The 15,717-nt window shown below is 46.9% G+C and overlaps 1 protein-coding gene across 3 annotated transcripts in view; it reads right to left on the bottom strand.

The window, feature by feature from the left end:
• LOC135509008 (periphilin-1-like) overlaps positions 1-15,717 on the bottom strand; it is a 47,328-nt gene that overhangs the window by 7,944 nt on the left and 23,667 nt on the right. For 2 of the 3 annotated variants that reach the window (XM_064929290.1, XM_064929292.1), the window contains 2 exons: positions 15,112-15,185; positions 5,050-5,208 (listed from right to left, as the gene is read on the bottom strand). In XM_064929290.1, the coding sequence (XP_064785362.1) occupies positions 5,050-5,208; positions 15,112-15,185 (233 nt within the window). Of the gene's footprint in view, positions 1-92; positions 182-5,049; positions 5,209-15,111; positions 15,186-15,717 lie in introns of all 3 variants that reach the window. The other variant, XM_064929291.1, reaches the window with a different exon arrangement.

Genomic DNA, 15,717 nt, shown 5'->3' with positions numbered 1-15,717 from the left:
ACAGAACAGAAGCGGTCTCTTGTTACTTCACAAAACAGGAAGTTTTAACATGCACGTGTGTGTGTGTGTGTGTGTGTGTCTTTCCTCCCTACCTCCCAGCGGTGGGAGCCAGGGGCCGATCTCCAGACCTGATACTGGATGTAGGGCCACACAGGATGGGTTGAGAAGCCAGGGCTGAGGGCTTCAGAGTGGGGAAGTAAGGAGGTGAAGGGGGACATTTGGAGCAGACGTGGAGGTCTGGATTATAGGGGTACGTGTGTTTGCTTGCTTGTGTGTCTGTATGCATGCATGTACAGTGCCTTCGGAAAGTATTCAGTCCCCTTCACTTGTTCCACATTTTGTTACGTTACAGCCTTATTCTAACATGGATTTTAACAAATCTAAAATCCTCAGCAATTTACACACAATAAATAAAGACAAAGTGAAAAACTGTTTTTTAGATTTGTTTGTGTGCAAATGTATAAACAACTATTTATTTACATACGTATTCAGACACTTTGCTATGAGACTCGAAATTGAGCTCAGGTGCATCCTGTTTCCATTGATCATCCTTGAGATGTTTCTCCAACTTGATTGGAGTCCACCTGTGGCCAATTAAATAGATTGAACATGATTTGGAAAGGCACACACCTGTCCTTATGAGGTCCCACAGTTGACAGTGCATGTCAGAGCAAAAACCAAGCCATGAGGTCGAAAAAAAACTGTCTGAGACAGGATTGTATCGAGGCACAGATCTGGGGAAGGGTACCAAAATAATTCTGCAGCATTGAAGGTCCCCAAGAACACAGTGGCCTCCATCATTCTTAAATGGAAGGAGTTAGAAACCACCAAGACTGTTCCTTGAGCTGGCCACCCGCCCAAACTGAGCAATCGGGGGAGAAGGGCCCTTGGTCAGGAAGGTGACCAAGAACCTGATGGTGCCTCGGACAGAGCTCTAGAGTTCCTCTGTGGAGATGGGAGAACCTTCCAGAAGGACGACCATTATTGCAGCACTCCACTTATCAGGCCTTTATGGTAGAGTGGCCAGACGGAAGCCACTCCTCAGTAAAAGGCACATGACAGCCCGCTTGGAGTTTGCCATAAGGCATCTAAAAACTCTCAGAGCATGAGAAACAATATTCTCTGGTCTGATGAAACCAAGATTGAACTCTTTGGCCTGAAAGCCAAGCGTCACGTCTGGAGGAAACCTGGCACCACCCCTATGGTGAAGCATGGTGGTAGCTGCATCATGCTGTAGGGATGTTTTTCAGCGGCAGGTTCTGTGAGACTGGTCACACAGCCAAGAAAACATAGGAGTGGCTTTGGGAAAAGTCTCTAATTGTCATTGAGTGGCCCAGCCAGAGCCTGGACTTGAACCACATGGAACATCTCTAGAAAGACTTGAAAATAGCTGTGCAGCATCGCTCCCCATCCAACCTGACAGAGCTTGAGAAGAATGGGAGAAAGCTTGTAGCTTCATACCCAAGAAGACTCGAGGCTGTAATCGCTGCCAAAGGTGCTTCAACAAAGTACTGAGTAAAGGGTTTGAATACTTATGTAAATCAAATGAGGTTTTTTTTATGTCAAAATGCCTAAAAAACTGTTTTTGCTTTGTTATTATGGGGTATTGTGTGTTGATTGATGAGGGGAAAAAACAATTTAATCAATTTTAGAATACGCCTGTGATGTAACAAAATGTGAACAAAGTCAAGGGGCTTGAATACTTTCTGAAGGCACTATGCACATAAGTGTAACGAATACAGATTTGGGGGTTTTGTCTGTAGAGGCAGAGAGGCAAGCGGGCAGAGAGGCAAGCGGGCAGAGAGGCAGGCGGGCAGAGAGGCAGGCGGGCAGAGAGGCAGGCGGGCAGAGAGGCAGGCGGGCAGAGAGGCAAGCGGGCAGAGAGGCAAGCGGGCAGAGAGGCAAGCGGGCAGAGAGGCAAGCGGGCAGAGAGGCAAGCGGGCAGAGAGGCAGGCGGGCAGTGAGGCAAGCGGGCAGAGAGGCAAGCGGGCAGAGAGGCAAGCGGGCAGAGAGGCAAGCGGGCAGAGAGGCAAGCGGGCAGAGAGGCAAGCGGGCAGAGAGGCAAGCGGGCAGAGAGGCAAGCGGGCAGAGAGGCAAGCGGGCAGAGAGGCAAGCGGGCAGAGAGGCAAGCGGGCAGAGAGGCAAGCGGGCAGAGAGACAAGCGGGCAGAGGGGAGCGGGCAGAGGTCCTGAGTTAATAAGGGAAGTGTAGTAATGAGTGGATGTAATGACTGGAGGGCCTGATACACAGAGGACATTATTAAAACAGCCACGTAATCAGCCTGGGCTGACTGCAGACTGGACTGGAGCAGCATTAAGGGGATAGGGCTACATTTGGGACATCTCAGGGACTAATAGGGGAGAAATGTATACGTTTAGGTTTCAGTGACAGAAATTATGAGGGACTCTTCAGAAAATAACTGCCAGCCATTTTGGTTTCGATATTCAAATTCAGCTGAATAGTTTCTCTGATACTTGATCTAGTTTCTCTAACCAAAAAGTTAGTTGTAAAAACATGCTTAAAAAAAAATCTGTGGAAAATCTGTAAGCTAAATCTGAAAGGTGTAGTACCATCAATTAAATATAGGCTTATGAGATCAAGAATTGTCAACTGCTAGGTTGTTATCCGACTGATTTGATTGTATTTTTTAAATTCTGCTAATGTAACACAGGAGCATTTCAAGAGGAAGTTACTGGATCTTAGCATAAATAAATGTCTCGGTTGTCTCATTTGCTTTCCTAGCCCGTAATTCACATATTACGTAAATAAGGCTAAAGCAGTAAAGTAGGGTACTATAAGAACATCGACCCGACTGACCCGACTGACCCCACTGAGAACACAAATCATACGGAGTCTATTTCTAGTCCTCATCCCTCACTGCAAATGTGCTCATTCAACAGCCTCCTCTGAAGCTCTGGACAGGATACAGGGATGAGTGCTCGTGGCTCAGGGGTGGTAAGAGGTGGCCTCTTCCATCCATGTGGAGGTAAATAAACAGCTATGGACTGAAGCAATCACACTAAATCAGTGTAGGTCTGAATCTCATGCCAACTCCAACCTAAGTCAAAGCACCAGCCACGACCCTATCCCCAGCCCCATCTGCCCCAATCTATCCCCAGCCCCAGTCACATCTCTATCCCCAGCCTCAGCTCCAGTCACATCTCTATCCCCAATCTATCCCCAGCCCCATCTGCCCCAATCTATCCCCAGCCCCATCTGCCCCAATCTATCCCCAGCCCCATCTGCCCCAATCTATCCCCAGCCCCATCTGCCCCAATCTATCCCCAGCCCCATCTGCCCCAATCTATCCCCAGCCCCAGCTCCAGTCACATCTCTATCCCCAGCCCCATCTGCCCCAATCTATCCCCAGCCTCAGCTCCAGTCACATCTCTATCCCCAGCCCCATCTGCCCCAATCTATCCCCAGCCCCATCTGCCCCAATCTATCCCCAGCCCCATCTGCCCCAATCTATCCCCAGCCCCATCTGCCCCAATCTATCCCCAGCCTCAGCTCCAGTCACATCTCTATCCCCAGCCTCAGCTCCAGTCACATCTCTATCCCCAGCCTCAGCTCCAGTCACATCTCTATCCCCAGCCCCATCTGCCCCAATCTATCCCCAGCCCCATCTGCCCCAATCTATCCCCAGCCTCAGCTCCAGTCACATCTCTATCCCCAGCCCCATCTGCCCCAATCTATCCCCAGCCCCATCTGCCCCAATCTATCCCCAGCCTCAGCTCCAGTCACATCTCTATCCCCAGCCTCAGCTCCAGTCACATCTCTATCCCCAGCCTCAGCTCCAGTCACATCTCTATCCCCAGCCTCAGCTCCAGTCACATCTCTATCCCCAGCCTCAGCTCCAGTCACATCTCTATCCCCAGCCTTAGCCCTGTACTCCAGTCACATCTCTATCCCCAGCCTTAGCCCTGTACTCCAGCCACATCCCCAGCCTCACCCATCCCAGTTTCTGTTAGGTCTGGTGAGTTTGGCTTGGTGTTCCACACTGTAACAGATGTTACAAGCCAGTGCCTCTAACCACAACTGCTGCTGTGACCTGGTTGAGAAAGGACGTGGTAAGCGTTTGTGTGTTATCTCTGCGTAAGAGTGTGTGCGTGTGTGTGTGTTCACATAATACTAAAAGAAGTACCCACACCGTGGGTGGCCTGCCTGAACACTGCAGGGCCATTCCTGCCCTGGTTTAACAGGAACAGATAAGTGGTAGTGTAATGCAGTGTGTCTGTGTATAGAGGGAGGCCTGGGCAGGCACACTGAGAAGGCCTTTCTGCCAACTCATCCTCCCTCTCTTTGTCCCTCTCGCACTCAAATGAAAACGACATGTTCCTGAGACATCATATACATGCAACAGGGTTTCAGAGAGCCATTAATCCAAATGGAGGAAAGGTTTAGGACTAGAGATAGCGACACTACCACACAGCTAGCAGAGTATTAGCTAGCAGAGTAGCAGAGTATTAGCTAGCAGAGTATTAGCTAGCAGGTTATTAGCTAGCAGAGTATTAGCTAGCAGAGTATTAGCTAGCAGAGTAGCAGAGTATTAGCTAGCAGAGTAGCAGAGTATTAGCTAGCAGAGTAGCAGAGTATTAGCTAGCAGAGTAGCAGAGTATTAGCTAGCAGAGTAGCAGAGTATTAGCTAGCAGAGTAGCAGAGTATTAGCTAGCAGGTTATTAGCTAGCAGAGTATTAGCTAGCAGAGTATTAGCTAGCAGAGTAGCAGAGTATTAGCTAGCAGAGTAGCAGAGTATTAGCTAGCAGAGTAGCAGAGTATTAGCTAGCAGAGTAGCAGAGTATTAGCTAGCAGGTTATTAGCTAGCAGAGTATTAGCTAGCAGAGTATTAGCTAGCAGAGTAGCAGAGTATTAGCTAGCAGAGTAGCAGAGTATTAGCTGGCAGAGTAGCAGAGTATTAGCTGGCAGAGTAGCAGAGTATTAGCTGGCAGAGTAGCAGAGTATTAGCTAGCAGAGTAGCAGAGTATTAGCTAGCAGAGTAGCAGAGTATTAGCTAGCAGTTGGGAGTCATTAGATAGTGGGACCTCTTACCTTCTCGATTTCCAGCGCTTTAGCTGCGATGGCTTGAGAGCGCCGTGTCTTAAAGTTGTCCAGCGTCTGCTCCGTCTCCTCCGTGGCCGACACCGTTTCTTTGGCCGACACCATCTCCTTCGGCCCCGCTAGCAGGGCTGGCGTGGGGACACTCTCCTCCTGGGAGGGCAAATGTTAAAGGGTTAGTTAGAGTACCAGGCAGGACACCGCAGGCTTAACAGATTCTGGTTTTAAATTCAAAGCATCACTGATTAGTCAACATGGTTGTTGCTGTAGTTTTCATGTTGTTCAGCACAACAAAACACCATTATGCATTCAGCATCTCAACAGTAATCTAGAACGTTAAGACCTTTACAACTTTGATCAAAGACTGTCGACAGCCAAAGATGAAGGCCCAAGCCTACAGATGTCAACCAATCATCATACTGCATCATTTAGTGTCAAAAGGAAAAAGTGAAACAAAACAATTTGAGCGAAAGGAAGCCTTTTGTTATCAACTGTCCCTCTGTGATGTGGAACATATCCCATTCTCCATGACAAGGCCATGTTAATGAATTGTGTTTCCAAAGAAAGGTACTAAAACATGTTGGAAAAGACAGATGACAAAATGATTGCCTGTAAGGTAACGGCCTGTAACTACGTATTGCCTGTAAGGTAACGGCCCGTAACTACGTATTGCCTGTAAGGTAACGGCCCGTAACTACGTATTGCCTGTAAGGTAACGGCCCGTAACTACGTATTGCCTGTAAGGTAACGGCCCGTAACTACGTATTGCCTGTAAGGTAACGGCCCGTAACTACGTATTGCCTGTAAGGTAACGGCCTGTAACTACGTATTGCCTGTAACTACGTATTGTCTGTAAGGTAACGGCCTGTAACTACGTATTGTCTGTAAGGTAACGGCCCGTAACTACGTATTGCCTGTAAGGTAACGGCCCGTAACTACGTATTGTCTGTAAGGTAACGGCCCGTAACTACGTATTGTCTGTAAGGTAACGGCCCGTAACTACGTATTGTCTGTAAGGTAACGGCCCGTAACTACGTATTGTCTGTAAGGTAACGGCCCGTAACTACGTATTGTCTGTAAGGTAACGGCCCGTAACTACGTATTGTCTGTAAGGTAACGGCCTGTAACTACGTATTGTCTGTAAGGTAACGGCCCGTAACTACGTATTGCCTGTAAGGTAACGGCCCGTAACTACGTATTGCCTGTAAGGTAACGGCCCGTAACTACGTATTGCCTGTAAAGTAACGGCCTGTAACTACGTATTGTCTGTAAGGTAACGGCCTGTAACTACGTATTGCCCGTAACTACGTATTGTCTGTAAGGTAACGGCCCGTAACTACGTATTGTCTGTAAGGTAACGGCCCGTAACTACGTATTGTCTGTAAGGTAACGGCCCGTAACTACGTATTGTCTGTAAGGTAACGGCCCGTAACTACGTATTGCCTGTAACTACGTATTGTCTGTAAGGTAACGGCCCGTAACTACGTATTGCCTGTAAGGTAACGGCCCGTAACTACGTATTGCCTGTAAGGTAACGGCCCGTAACTACGTATTGCCTGTAAGGTAACGGCCCGTAACTACGTATTGTCTGTAAGGTAACGGCCCGTAACTACGTATTGTCTGTAAGGTAACGGCCCGTAACTACGTATTGTCTGTAAGGTAACGGCCCGTAACTACGTATTGTCTGTAAGGTAACGGCCCGTAACTACGTATTGTCTGTAAGGTAACGGCCCGTAACTACGTATTGTCTGTAAGGTAACAGCCCGTAACTACGTATTGTCTGTAAGGTAACGGCCCGTAACTACGTATTGTCTGTAAGGTAACGGCCCGTAACTACGTATTGTCTGTAAGGTAACGGCCCGTAACTACGTATTGTCTGTAAGGTAACGGCCCGTAACTACGTATTGTCTGTAAGGTAACGGCCCGTAACTACGTATTGTCTGTAAGGTAACGGCCCGTAACTACGTATTGTCTGTAAGGTAACGGCCCGTAACTACGTATTGCCTGTAACTACGTATTGTCTGTAAGGTAACGGCCCGTAACTACGTATTGTCTGTAAGGTAACGGCCCGTAACTACGTATTGTCTGTAAGGTAACGGCCCGTAACTACGTATTGTCTGTAAGGTAACGGCCCGTAACTACGTATTGTCTGTAAGGTAACGGCCCGTAACTACGTATTGTCTGTAAGGTAACGGCCCGTAACTACATATTGTCTGTAAGGTAACGGCCCGTAACTACGTATTGTCTGTAAGGTAACGGCCCGTAACTACGTATTGTCTGTAAGGTAACGGCCCGTAACTACGTATTGCCTGTAACTACGTATTGCCTGTAAGGTAACGGCCCGTAACTACGTATTGTCTGTAAGGTAACGGCCCGTAACTACGTATTGTCTGTAAGGTAACCGCCCGTAACTACGTATTGTCTGTAAGGTAACGGCCCGTAACTACGTATTGTCTGTAAGGTAACGGCCCGTAACTACGTATTGTCTGTAAGGTAACGGCCCGTAACTACGTATTGCCTGTAAGGTAACGGCCCGTAACTACGTATTGCCTGTAAGGTAACGGCCCGTAACTACGTATTGCCTGTAAGGTAACGGCCCGTAACTACGTATTGCCTGTAAGGTAACGGCCCGTAACTACGTATTGTCTGTAAGGTAACGGCCCGTAACTACGTATTGCCTGTAAGGTAACGGCCCGTAACTACGTATTGTCTGTAAGGTAACGGCCCGTAACTACGTATTGTCTGTAAGGTAACGGCCCGTAACTACGTATTGTCTGTAAGGTAACGGCCCGTAACTACGTATTGTCTGTAAGGTAACGGCCCGTAACTACGTATTGTCTGTAAGGTAACGGCCCGTAACTACGTATTGTCTGTAAGGTAACGGCCCGTAACTACGTATTGTCTGTAAGGTAACGGCCCGTAACTACGTATTGTCTGTAAGGTAACGGCCCGTAACTACGTATTGTCTGTAAGGTAACGGCCCGTAACTACGTATTGTCTGTAAGGTAACGGCCCGTAACTACGTATTGTCTGTAAGGTAACGGCCCGTAACTACGTATTGTCTGTAAGGTAACGGCCCGTAACTACGTATTGTCTGTAAGGTAACGGCCCGTAACTACGTATTGTCTGTAAGGTAACGGCCCGTAACTACGTATTGCCTGTAAGGTAACGGCCCGTAACTACGTATTGCCTGTAAGGTAACGGCCCGTAACTACGTATTGCCTGTAAGGTAACGGCCCGTAACTACGTATTGTCTGTAAGGTAACGGTCCGTAACTACGTATTGCCTGTAACTACGTATTGTCTGTAAGGTAACGGCCCGTAACTACGTATTGCCTGTAAGGTAACGGCCCGTAACTACGTATTGTCTGTAAGGTAACGGCCCGTAACTACGTATTGTCTGTAAGGTAACGGCCCGTAACTACGTATTGTCTGTAAGGTAACGGCCCGTAACTACGTATTGTCTGTAAGGTAACGGCCCGTAACTACGTATTGTCTGTAAGGTAACGGCCCGTAACTACGTATTGTCTGTAAGGTAACGGCCCGTAACTACGTATTGTCTGTAAGGTAACGGCCCGTAACTACGTATTGTCTGTAAGGTAACGGCCCGTAACTACGTATTGTCTGTAAGGTAACGGCCCGTAACTACGTATTGTCTGTAAGGTAACGGCCCGTAACTACGTATTGTCTGTAAGGTAACGGCCCGTAACTACGTATTGTCTGTAAGGTAACGGCCCGTAACTACGTATTGTCTGTAAGGTAACGGCCCGTAACTACGTATTGTCTGTAAGGTAACGGCCCGTAACTACGTATTGTCTGTAAGGTAACGGCCCGTAACTACGTATTGTCTGTAAGGTAACGGCCCGTAACTACGTATTGTCTGTAAGGTAACGGCCCGTAACTACGTATTGTCTGTAAGGTAACGGCCCGTAACTACGTATTGTCTGTAAGGTAACGGCCCGTAACTACGTATTGTCTGTAAGGTAACGGCCCGTAACTACGTATTGCCTGTAAGGTAACGGCCCGTAACTACGTATTGCCTGTAAGGTAACGGCCCGTAACCACGTATTGTCTGTAAGGTAACGGCCCGTAACTACGTATTGCCTGTAACTACGTATTGTCTGTAAGGTAACGGCCCGTAACTACGTATTGTCTGTAAGGTAACGGCCCGTAACTACGTATTGCCTGTAAGGTAACGGCCCGTAACTACGTATTGCCTGTAAGGTAACGGCCCGTAACTACGTATTGTCTGTAAGGTAACGGCCCGTAACTACGTATTGCCTGTAACTACGTATTGTCTGTAAGGTAACGGCCCGTAACTACGTATTGTCTGTAAGGTAACGGCCCGTAACTACGTATTGCCTGTAAGGTAACGGCCCGTAACTACGTATTGCCTGTAAGGTAACGGCCCGTAACTACGTATTGCCTGTAAGGTAACGGCCCGTAACTACGTATTGCCTGTATGGTAACGGCCCGTAACTACGTATTGCCTGTAAGGTAACGGCCCGTAACTACGTATTGCCTGTAAGGTAACGGCCCGTAACTACGTATTGCCTGTAAGGTAACGGCCCGTAACTACGTATTGCCTGTAAGGTAACGGCCCGTAACTACGTATTGCCTGTAAGGTAACGGCCCGTAACTACGTATTGCCTGTAAGGTAACGGCCCGTAACTACGTATTGCCTGTAAGGTAACGGCCCGTAACTACGTATTGCCTGTAAGGTAACGGCCCGTAACTACGTATTGCCTGTAAGGTAACGGCCCGTAACTACGTATTGCCTGTAAGGTAACGGCCCGTAACTACGTATTGCCTGTAAGGTAACGGCCCGTAACTACGTATTGCCTGTAAGGTAACGGCCCGTAACTACGTATTGCCTGTAAGGTAACGGCCCGTAACTACGTATTGTCTGTAAGGTAACGGCCCCCCATTGAGACCGTGTCTGTGCCTCGACCTAGGTTGGGCAAAATCAAATCAAAGTGTATTTGTCACGTGAGCCGAATACAACAGGTGTAAATCTTACAGTGCAATGCTTACTTACAGGCTCTAACCAATGGTGCCAAAAAAAGGTATAGGCTATATACAGACACCTGTTAGTAGCAAGGCTATAGCAAGGATATATACAGACACCTGTTAGTAGCAAGGCTACATACAGACACCTGTTAGTAGCAAGGCTACATACAGACACCTGTTAGTAGCAAGGCTATAGCAAGGCTACATACAGACACCTGTTAGTAGCAAGGCTATATACAGACACCTGTTATTAGCAAGGCTATAGCAAGGCTATATACAGACACCTGTTAGTAGCAAGGCTATAGCAAGGCTACATACAGACACCTGTTAGTAGCAAGGCTATATACAGACACCTGTTATTAGCAAGGCTATAGCAAGGCTATAGACAGACACCTGTTAGTCAGGCAGAAGCCTGTACATGTGGGTATCGTTAAAGTGACTGTGCATATATGATGAACAGAGAGAAGCAGAAGTGTAAAAAGAGGGGTTGGGTGGGACACAATGCAGATGGCCCGGTTAGCCAATGTGTGGGAGCACTGTTTGGTTGGGCCAATTTAGGTAGTATGTACATGAATGTATAGTTAATGTGACAAAGAATATAAGATAAACAGAGAGTAGCACCAGCGTAAAAGAGGGGTTGGGGGTGGGGGTCACACACAATGCAAATAGTCCGGGTAACCATTGGTTACCTGTTCAGGAGTCTTATGGCTTGGGGGTAAAAATTGTTGAGAAGCCTTTTTGTCCTAGACTTGGCACTCCGGTACCGCTTGCCATGCGGTAGTAGAGAGAACAGTCTATGACTGGGGTGGCTGGGGTCTTTGACAATTTTTAGAGCCTTCCTCTGACACCGTGTGGTGTAGAGGTCCTGGATTGCAGCCAGCATTGCCCTAGTGATGTACTGGGCCGTACGCACTACCCTCTGGAGTGCCTTGCGGTCAGAGGCCGAGCAGTTGCCGTACCAGGTAGTGATGCAACCGGTCAGGATGCTCTCGATGTTGCAGCTGTAGAACCTTTTGAAGATCTCAGGATCCATGACAAATCTTTTTAGTTTCCTGAGGGGGAATAGGCTTTGTCGTGCCCTCTTCACGACTGTCTTGGTGTGTTTGGACCAATCTAGTTTGTTGATGTGGACACCAAGGAATTTGAAGCTCTCAACCTGCTCCAGTACAGCCCCGTCGATGAAAACTAAACATGGCGGTGTTCGCCTTAGCAATCTCACTAGAATAAAGACCTCCTCCATTCCTGCCATTATTGAAAGAGAGCATAATACCTCACATTTCAAAATAGGGCTACATAATGTTAGATCCCTCACGTCATTATAGTCAATGAACTAATCACTGATCATAATCTTGATGTGATTGGCCTGACAAACATGGTTTAAACCCAATAAATGTACTGTGTTAAATGAGGCCTCACCTCCTGGTTACACTAGTGCAAAGGCGGAGGTGTTGCTTATATTTATGATAGACGTTTTCGTCTTTTGAGCTTCTAGTCATGAAATCTATGCAGCCTACTCAATCACTTTCTATAACTACTGTTTACAGGCCTCCTGGGCCTTATACAGCGTTCCTCACTGTGTTCCCTGAAATCCTATCGGTCCTTGAAGTCATAGCAGATACTGTAATTTTTGGTGACTTTAATATTCACATGGAAAAGTCCACAGACCCACTCCAAAAAGCTTTCGGAGCCATCATCGACTCAGTGGGGTTTGTCCAACATGTCTCCGGACCTACTCACTGCCATAGTCATACTCTGGACCTAGTTTTGTCCCATGGAATAAATGTTGTGGATCTTAATGTTTTTCCTCATAATCCTGGACTATCAGACCACCATTTTATGATGTTTGCAATTGCAACAAATAATCTGCTCAGACCCCAACCAAGGAGCATCAAAGGTCGTGCTATAAATTCTCATACAACCCAAAGATCCCTTGATGCCCTTCCAGACTCCCTCTGCCTACCCAAAGACGTCAGAGGACAAAAATCAGTTAACCACCTAACTGAGGAACTCAATTTAACCTTGCGCAATACCCTAGATGCAGTTGCACCCCTAAAAACATTTGTCATAAGAAACTAGCTCCCCGGTATACAGAAAATACCCGAGCTCTGAAGCAAGCTTCCAGAAAATTGGAACGGAAATGGCGCCACACCAAACTGGAAGTCTTCCAACTAGCTTGGAAAGTGCAGTATCGAAGAGCCCTTACTGCTGCTCGATCATCCTATTTTTCCAACTCAAATTGATGAAAATAAGAACAATACGGTCGCAAAGCAAACTAAAAAGCAGCATTCCCCAAGAGAGGATGGATTTCACTTCAGCAGTAATAAATTCATGAACTTCTTTGAGGAAAAGATCATGATCATTAGAAAGCAAATTACAGACTCCTCGTTAAATCTGCGTATTCCTCCAAAACTCAGTTGTCCTGAGTTTGCACAACTCTGCCAGGACCTAGGATCAAGGGAGACACTCAAGTGTTTTAGTACTATATCTCTTGACACAATGATGAAAATAATCATGGCCTCTAAACCCACAAGCTGCATACTGGACCCTATTCCAACTAAACTACTGAAAGAGTTGCTTCCTGTGCTTGGCCCTCCTATGTTGAACATAATAAACGGCTCTCTAGCCACCGGATGTGTACCAAACTCAATAAAAGTGGCAGTAACAAAGCCTCTCTTGAAAAAGCCAAACCTTGACCCAGAAAATATAAAAAAAACTATCGGCCTATATCGAATCTCCCATTATTCTCTCAAAAAAAAAGCTGTTGCACGGCAACTCACTGCCTTCCTGAAGTCAAACAATGTATATGAAATGCTTCAGTCTGGTTTTAGACCCCATCATAGCACTGAGACTGCACTTGTGAAGGTGGTAAATTACCTTTTAATCGCGTCAGACCGAGGCTCTGCATCTGTCCTCGTGCTCCTAGACCTTAGTGCTGCTGTTGATACCATCGATCACCACATTCTTTTGGCAAGATTGGAAACCCAAATTGGTCTATAAGGACAAGTTCTGGCCTGGTTTAGATCTTATCTGTCAGAAATATATCAGTCTATCTCTGTGAATGGTTTGTCCTCTGACAAATCAACTGTAAATTTCGGTGTTCCTCAAGGTTCCGTTTATATATTTTACCACTTGGGGATGTCATTCAAAAATATAAATGTTAACTTTCACTGCTTTGCGGATGACACACAAATCAGAAACTTTGTCCAAAAATGCAGAAAAATTCATCCATGCTTTTGTTACTTCTAGGTTAGACTACGGCAATGCTCTACTTTCCGGCTACCTGGATAAAGCACTAAATAAACTTCAGTTAGTGCTAAATACGGCTGCTAGAATCCTGACTAGAACCCCAAAATTTGATCATATTACTCCAGTGCTATCCTCCCTACACTGGCTTCCTGTTAAGGCAAGGGATGATTTCAAGGTTTTACTGCTAACCTACAAACCTACAAAGCATGGGCTTGCTCCTACCCATCTTTCCGATTTGGTCCTGCCGTGCATACCTACACGTACGCTACGGCCACAAGACGCAGGCCTCCTAATTTTCCCTAGAATTTCTAAGCAAACAGCTGGAGGCAGGGCTTTCTCCTATAGAGCTCCATTTTTTGGAATGGTCTGCCTACCCATGTGAGAGACGCAGACTCGGTCTCAACTTTTAAGTCTTTACTGAAGACTCATCTCTTCAGTAGGTCATATGATTGAGTGTAGTCTGGCCCAGGAGCGTGAAGGTGAACAGAAAGGCACTGGAGCTGTCTCTGCCTGGCTGGTTCCCCTCTTTCCACTAGGATTCTCTGCCTATAACCCTATTACAGGGGCTAAGTCACTGGCTTACTGGTGATCTTCCATGCCTTCCCTAGGAGGGGTGCGTCACTTGAGTGGGTTGAGTCACTGACGTGGTCTTCCTGTCTGGGTTGGCGCCCCCCCTTGGGTTGTGCCGTGGCGGAGATCTTTGTGGGGTATACTCAGCCTTGTCTCAGGATGGTAAGTTGGTGGTTGAAGATATCCCTCTAGTGGTGTGGGGGCTGTGCTTTGGCAAAATGGGTGGGATTATCTCCTGCCTGTTTGGCCCTGTCCAGGGGTATCATCGGATGGGGCCACAGTGTCTCCTGACCCCTCCTGTCTCAGCCTCCAGTATTTATGCTGCAGTAGTTTATGTGTCAGGTAACTAGGGTCAGTCTGTTATATCTGGAGTATTTCTCCTGTCTTATCCGGTGTCCTGTGTGAATTTAAGTATGCTCTCTCTAATTCTTTCTTTCTTTCTCACTCTCTCTCGGAGGACATGAGCCCTAGGACCATGCCTCAGGACTACCTGGCATGATGACTCCTTGCTGTCCCCAGTCCACCTGGTCGTGCTGCTGCTCCAGTTTCAACTGTTCTGCCTGCGGTTATGGAACCCTGACCTGTTCACCAGACGTGCTACCTGTCCCAGACCTGCTGTTTTCAACTCTCTAGAGACAGCTGGAGTGGTAGAGATACTCTCAATGATCGACTATGAAAAGCCAACTGACATTTACTCCTGAGGCGCTGACTTGTTGCACCCTTGACAACCACTGTGATTATTATTTGACCATGCTGGTCATTTGTGAACATTTGAACATCTTGGCCATGTTCTGTTATAATCTCCACTCGGCACAGTCAGAAGAGGACTGGCCACCCCTCCTAGGTTTTGGCCTTTCAAGGGAGTTTTTCCTAGCCACTTCTTCACCTGCATTGCTTGCTGTTTGGAGTTTTAGGCTGGGTTTCTACAGCACTTTGAGATATCAGCTGATGTAAGAAGGGCTATATAAATAAATTTGATTTGAGTCTCTAACTATGCACTGAAGCTCACAAATTGCCATTTTAAAATCTGGTGTTGGCAAAACGATGTGGTCTTCCGAGATTGTTCTAGCTTTTAGGAATAGTGTAACGCTACTATGCTAAATGGTATGTTCTACAGGTATAGTAGAGATACAAACACTGATCGTATCAAGTGGATGTGAGGGGGGGAGGGGGGGGGTCATTGAATTAAGAGCAACTGTAGTCATGTAGTTACATAGTCATGCAGCCCCACCTTGATTGCTCCGTAGCTTTTTGCTGATCCGTCTAGGGAGGTACTTCTGGTGTGGCTTAGCAACCTGGGCGTATCTGTGGAGAAGAGGAAAACAGAGAGTCAAACTCAGGAGCATTTAAACAGAAACAATGTGAAAGAAAACAGGGTGGCGGTAAAACCAAATAAAATCAGGACCACCGACCGCAGTACATCCCCATTTAAATCCTCTCAGTATTTAAACACATATTGGGGAACTACCACTTATTGTCTCTAGTCATCTACCAGGTGATCGTTGCAGCAGTACAGTTAACAACAGATAAGACAAGATGCTATGGGACTGTGGATAAGCACAGCACAGACAAATCGTTGGTTATTTCACGTTCTCTCGTTGGAATAGCTCACCCAACAGCGGTTGACAAGTTCAGCTGTGACTAAGTTGAAAATATTGTGCTCCGTCGGCTCCAATAAGTCTATAAACAACAAATATGGACGAGCTGGTGGGTTTGTTTTATTTAAGGAATCTCCCATGGCGACGAGACTGAGCCAAAGTGAAATTAAAAACTCTTCCTTCCAGGACGTTTGATTCCTTTTCCACCGAGCAAAACAGCAGAGATCTCAGGTTGTGAG

The sequence above is a fragment of the Oncorhynchus masou genome, chromosome 22 (genome assembly GCF_036934945.1).
Source record: "Oncorhynchus masou masou isolate Uvic2021 chromosome 22, UVic_Omas_1.1, whole genome shotgun sequence".
In the NCBI taxonomy this organism is placed as follows: domain Eukaryota; kingdom Metazoa; phylum Chordata; class Actinopteri; order Salmoniformes; family Salmonidae; genus Oncorhynchus; species Oncorhynchus masou.
This window is presented reverse-complemented; position numbering and strand designations above follow the sequence as displayed.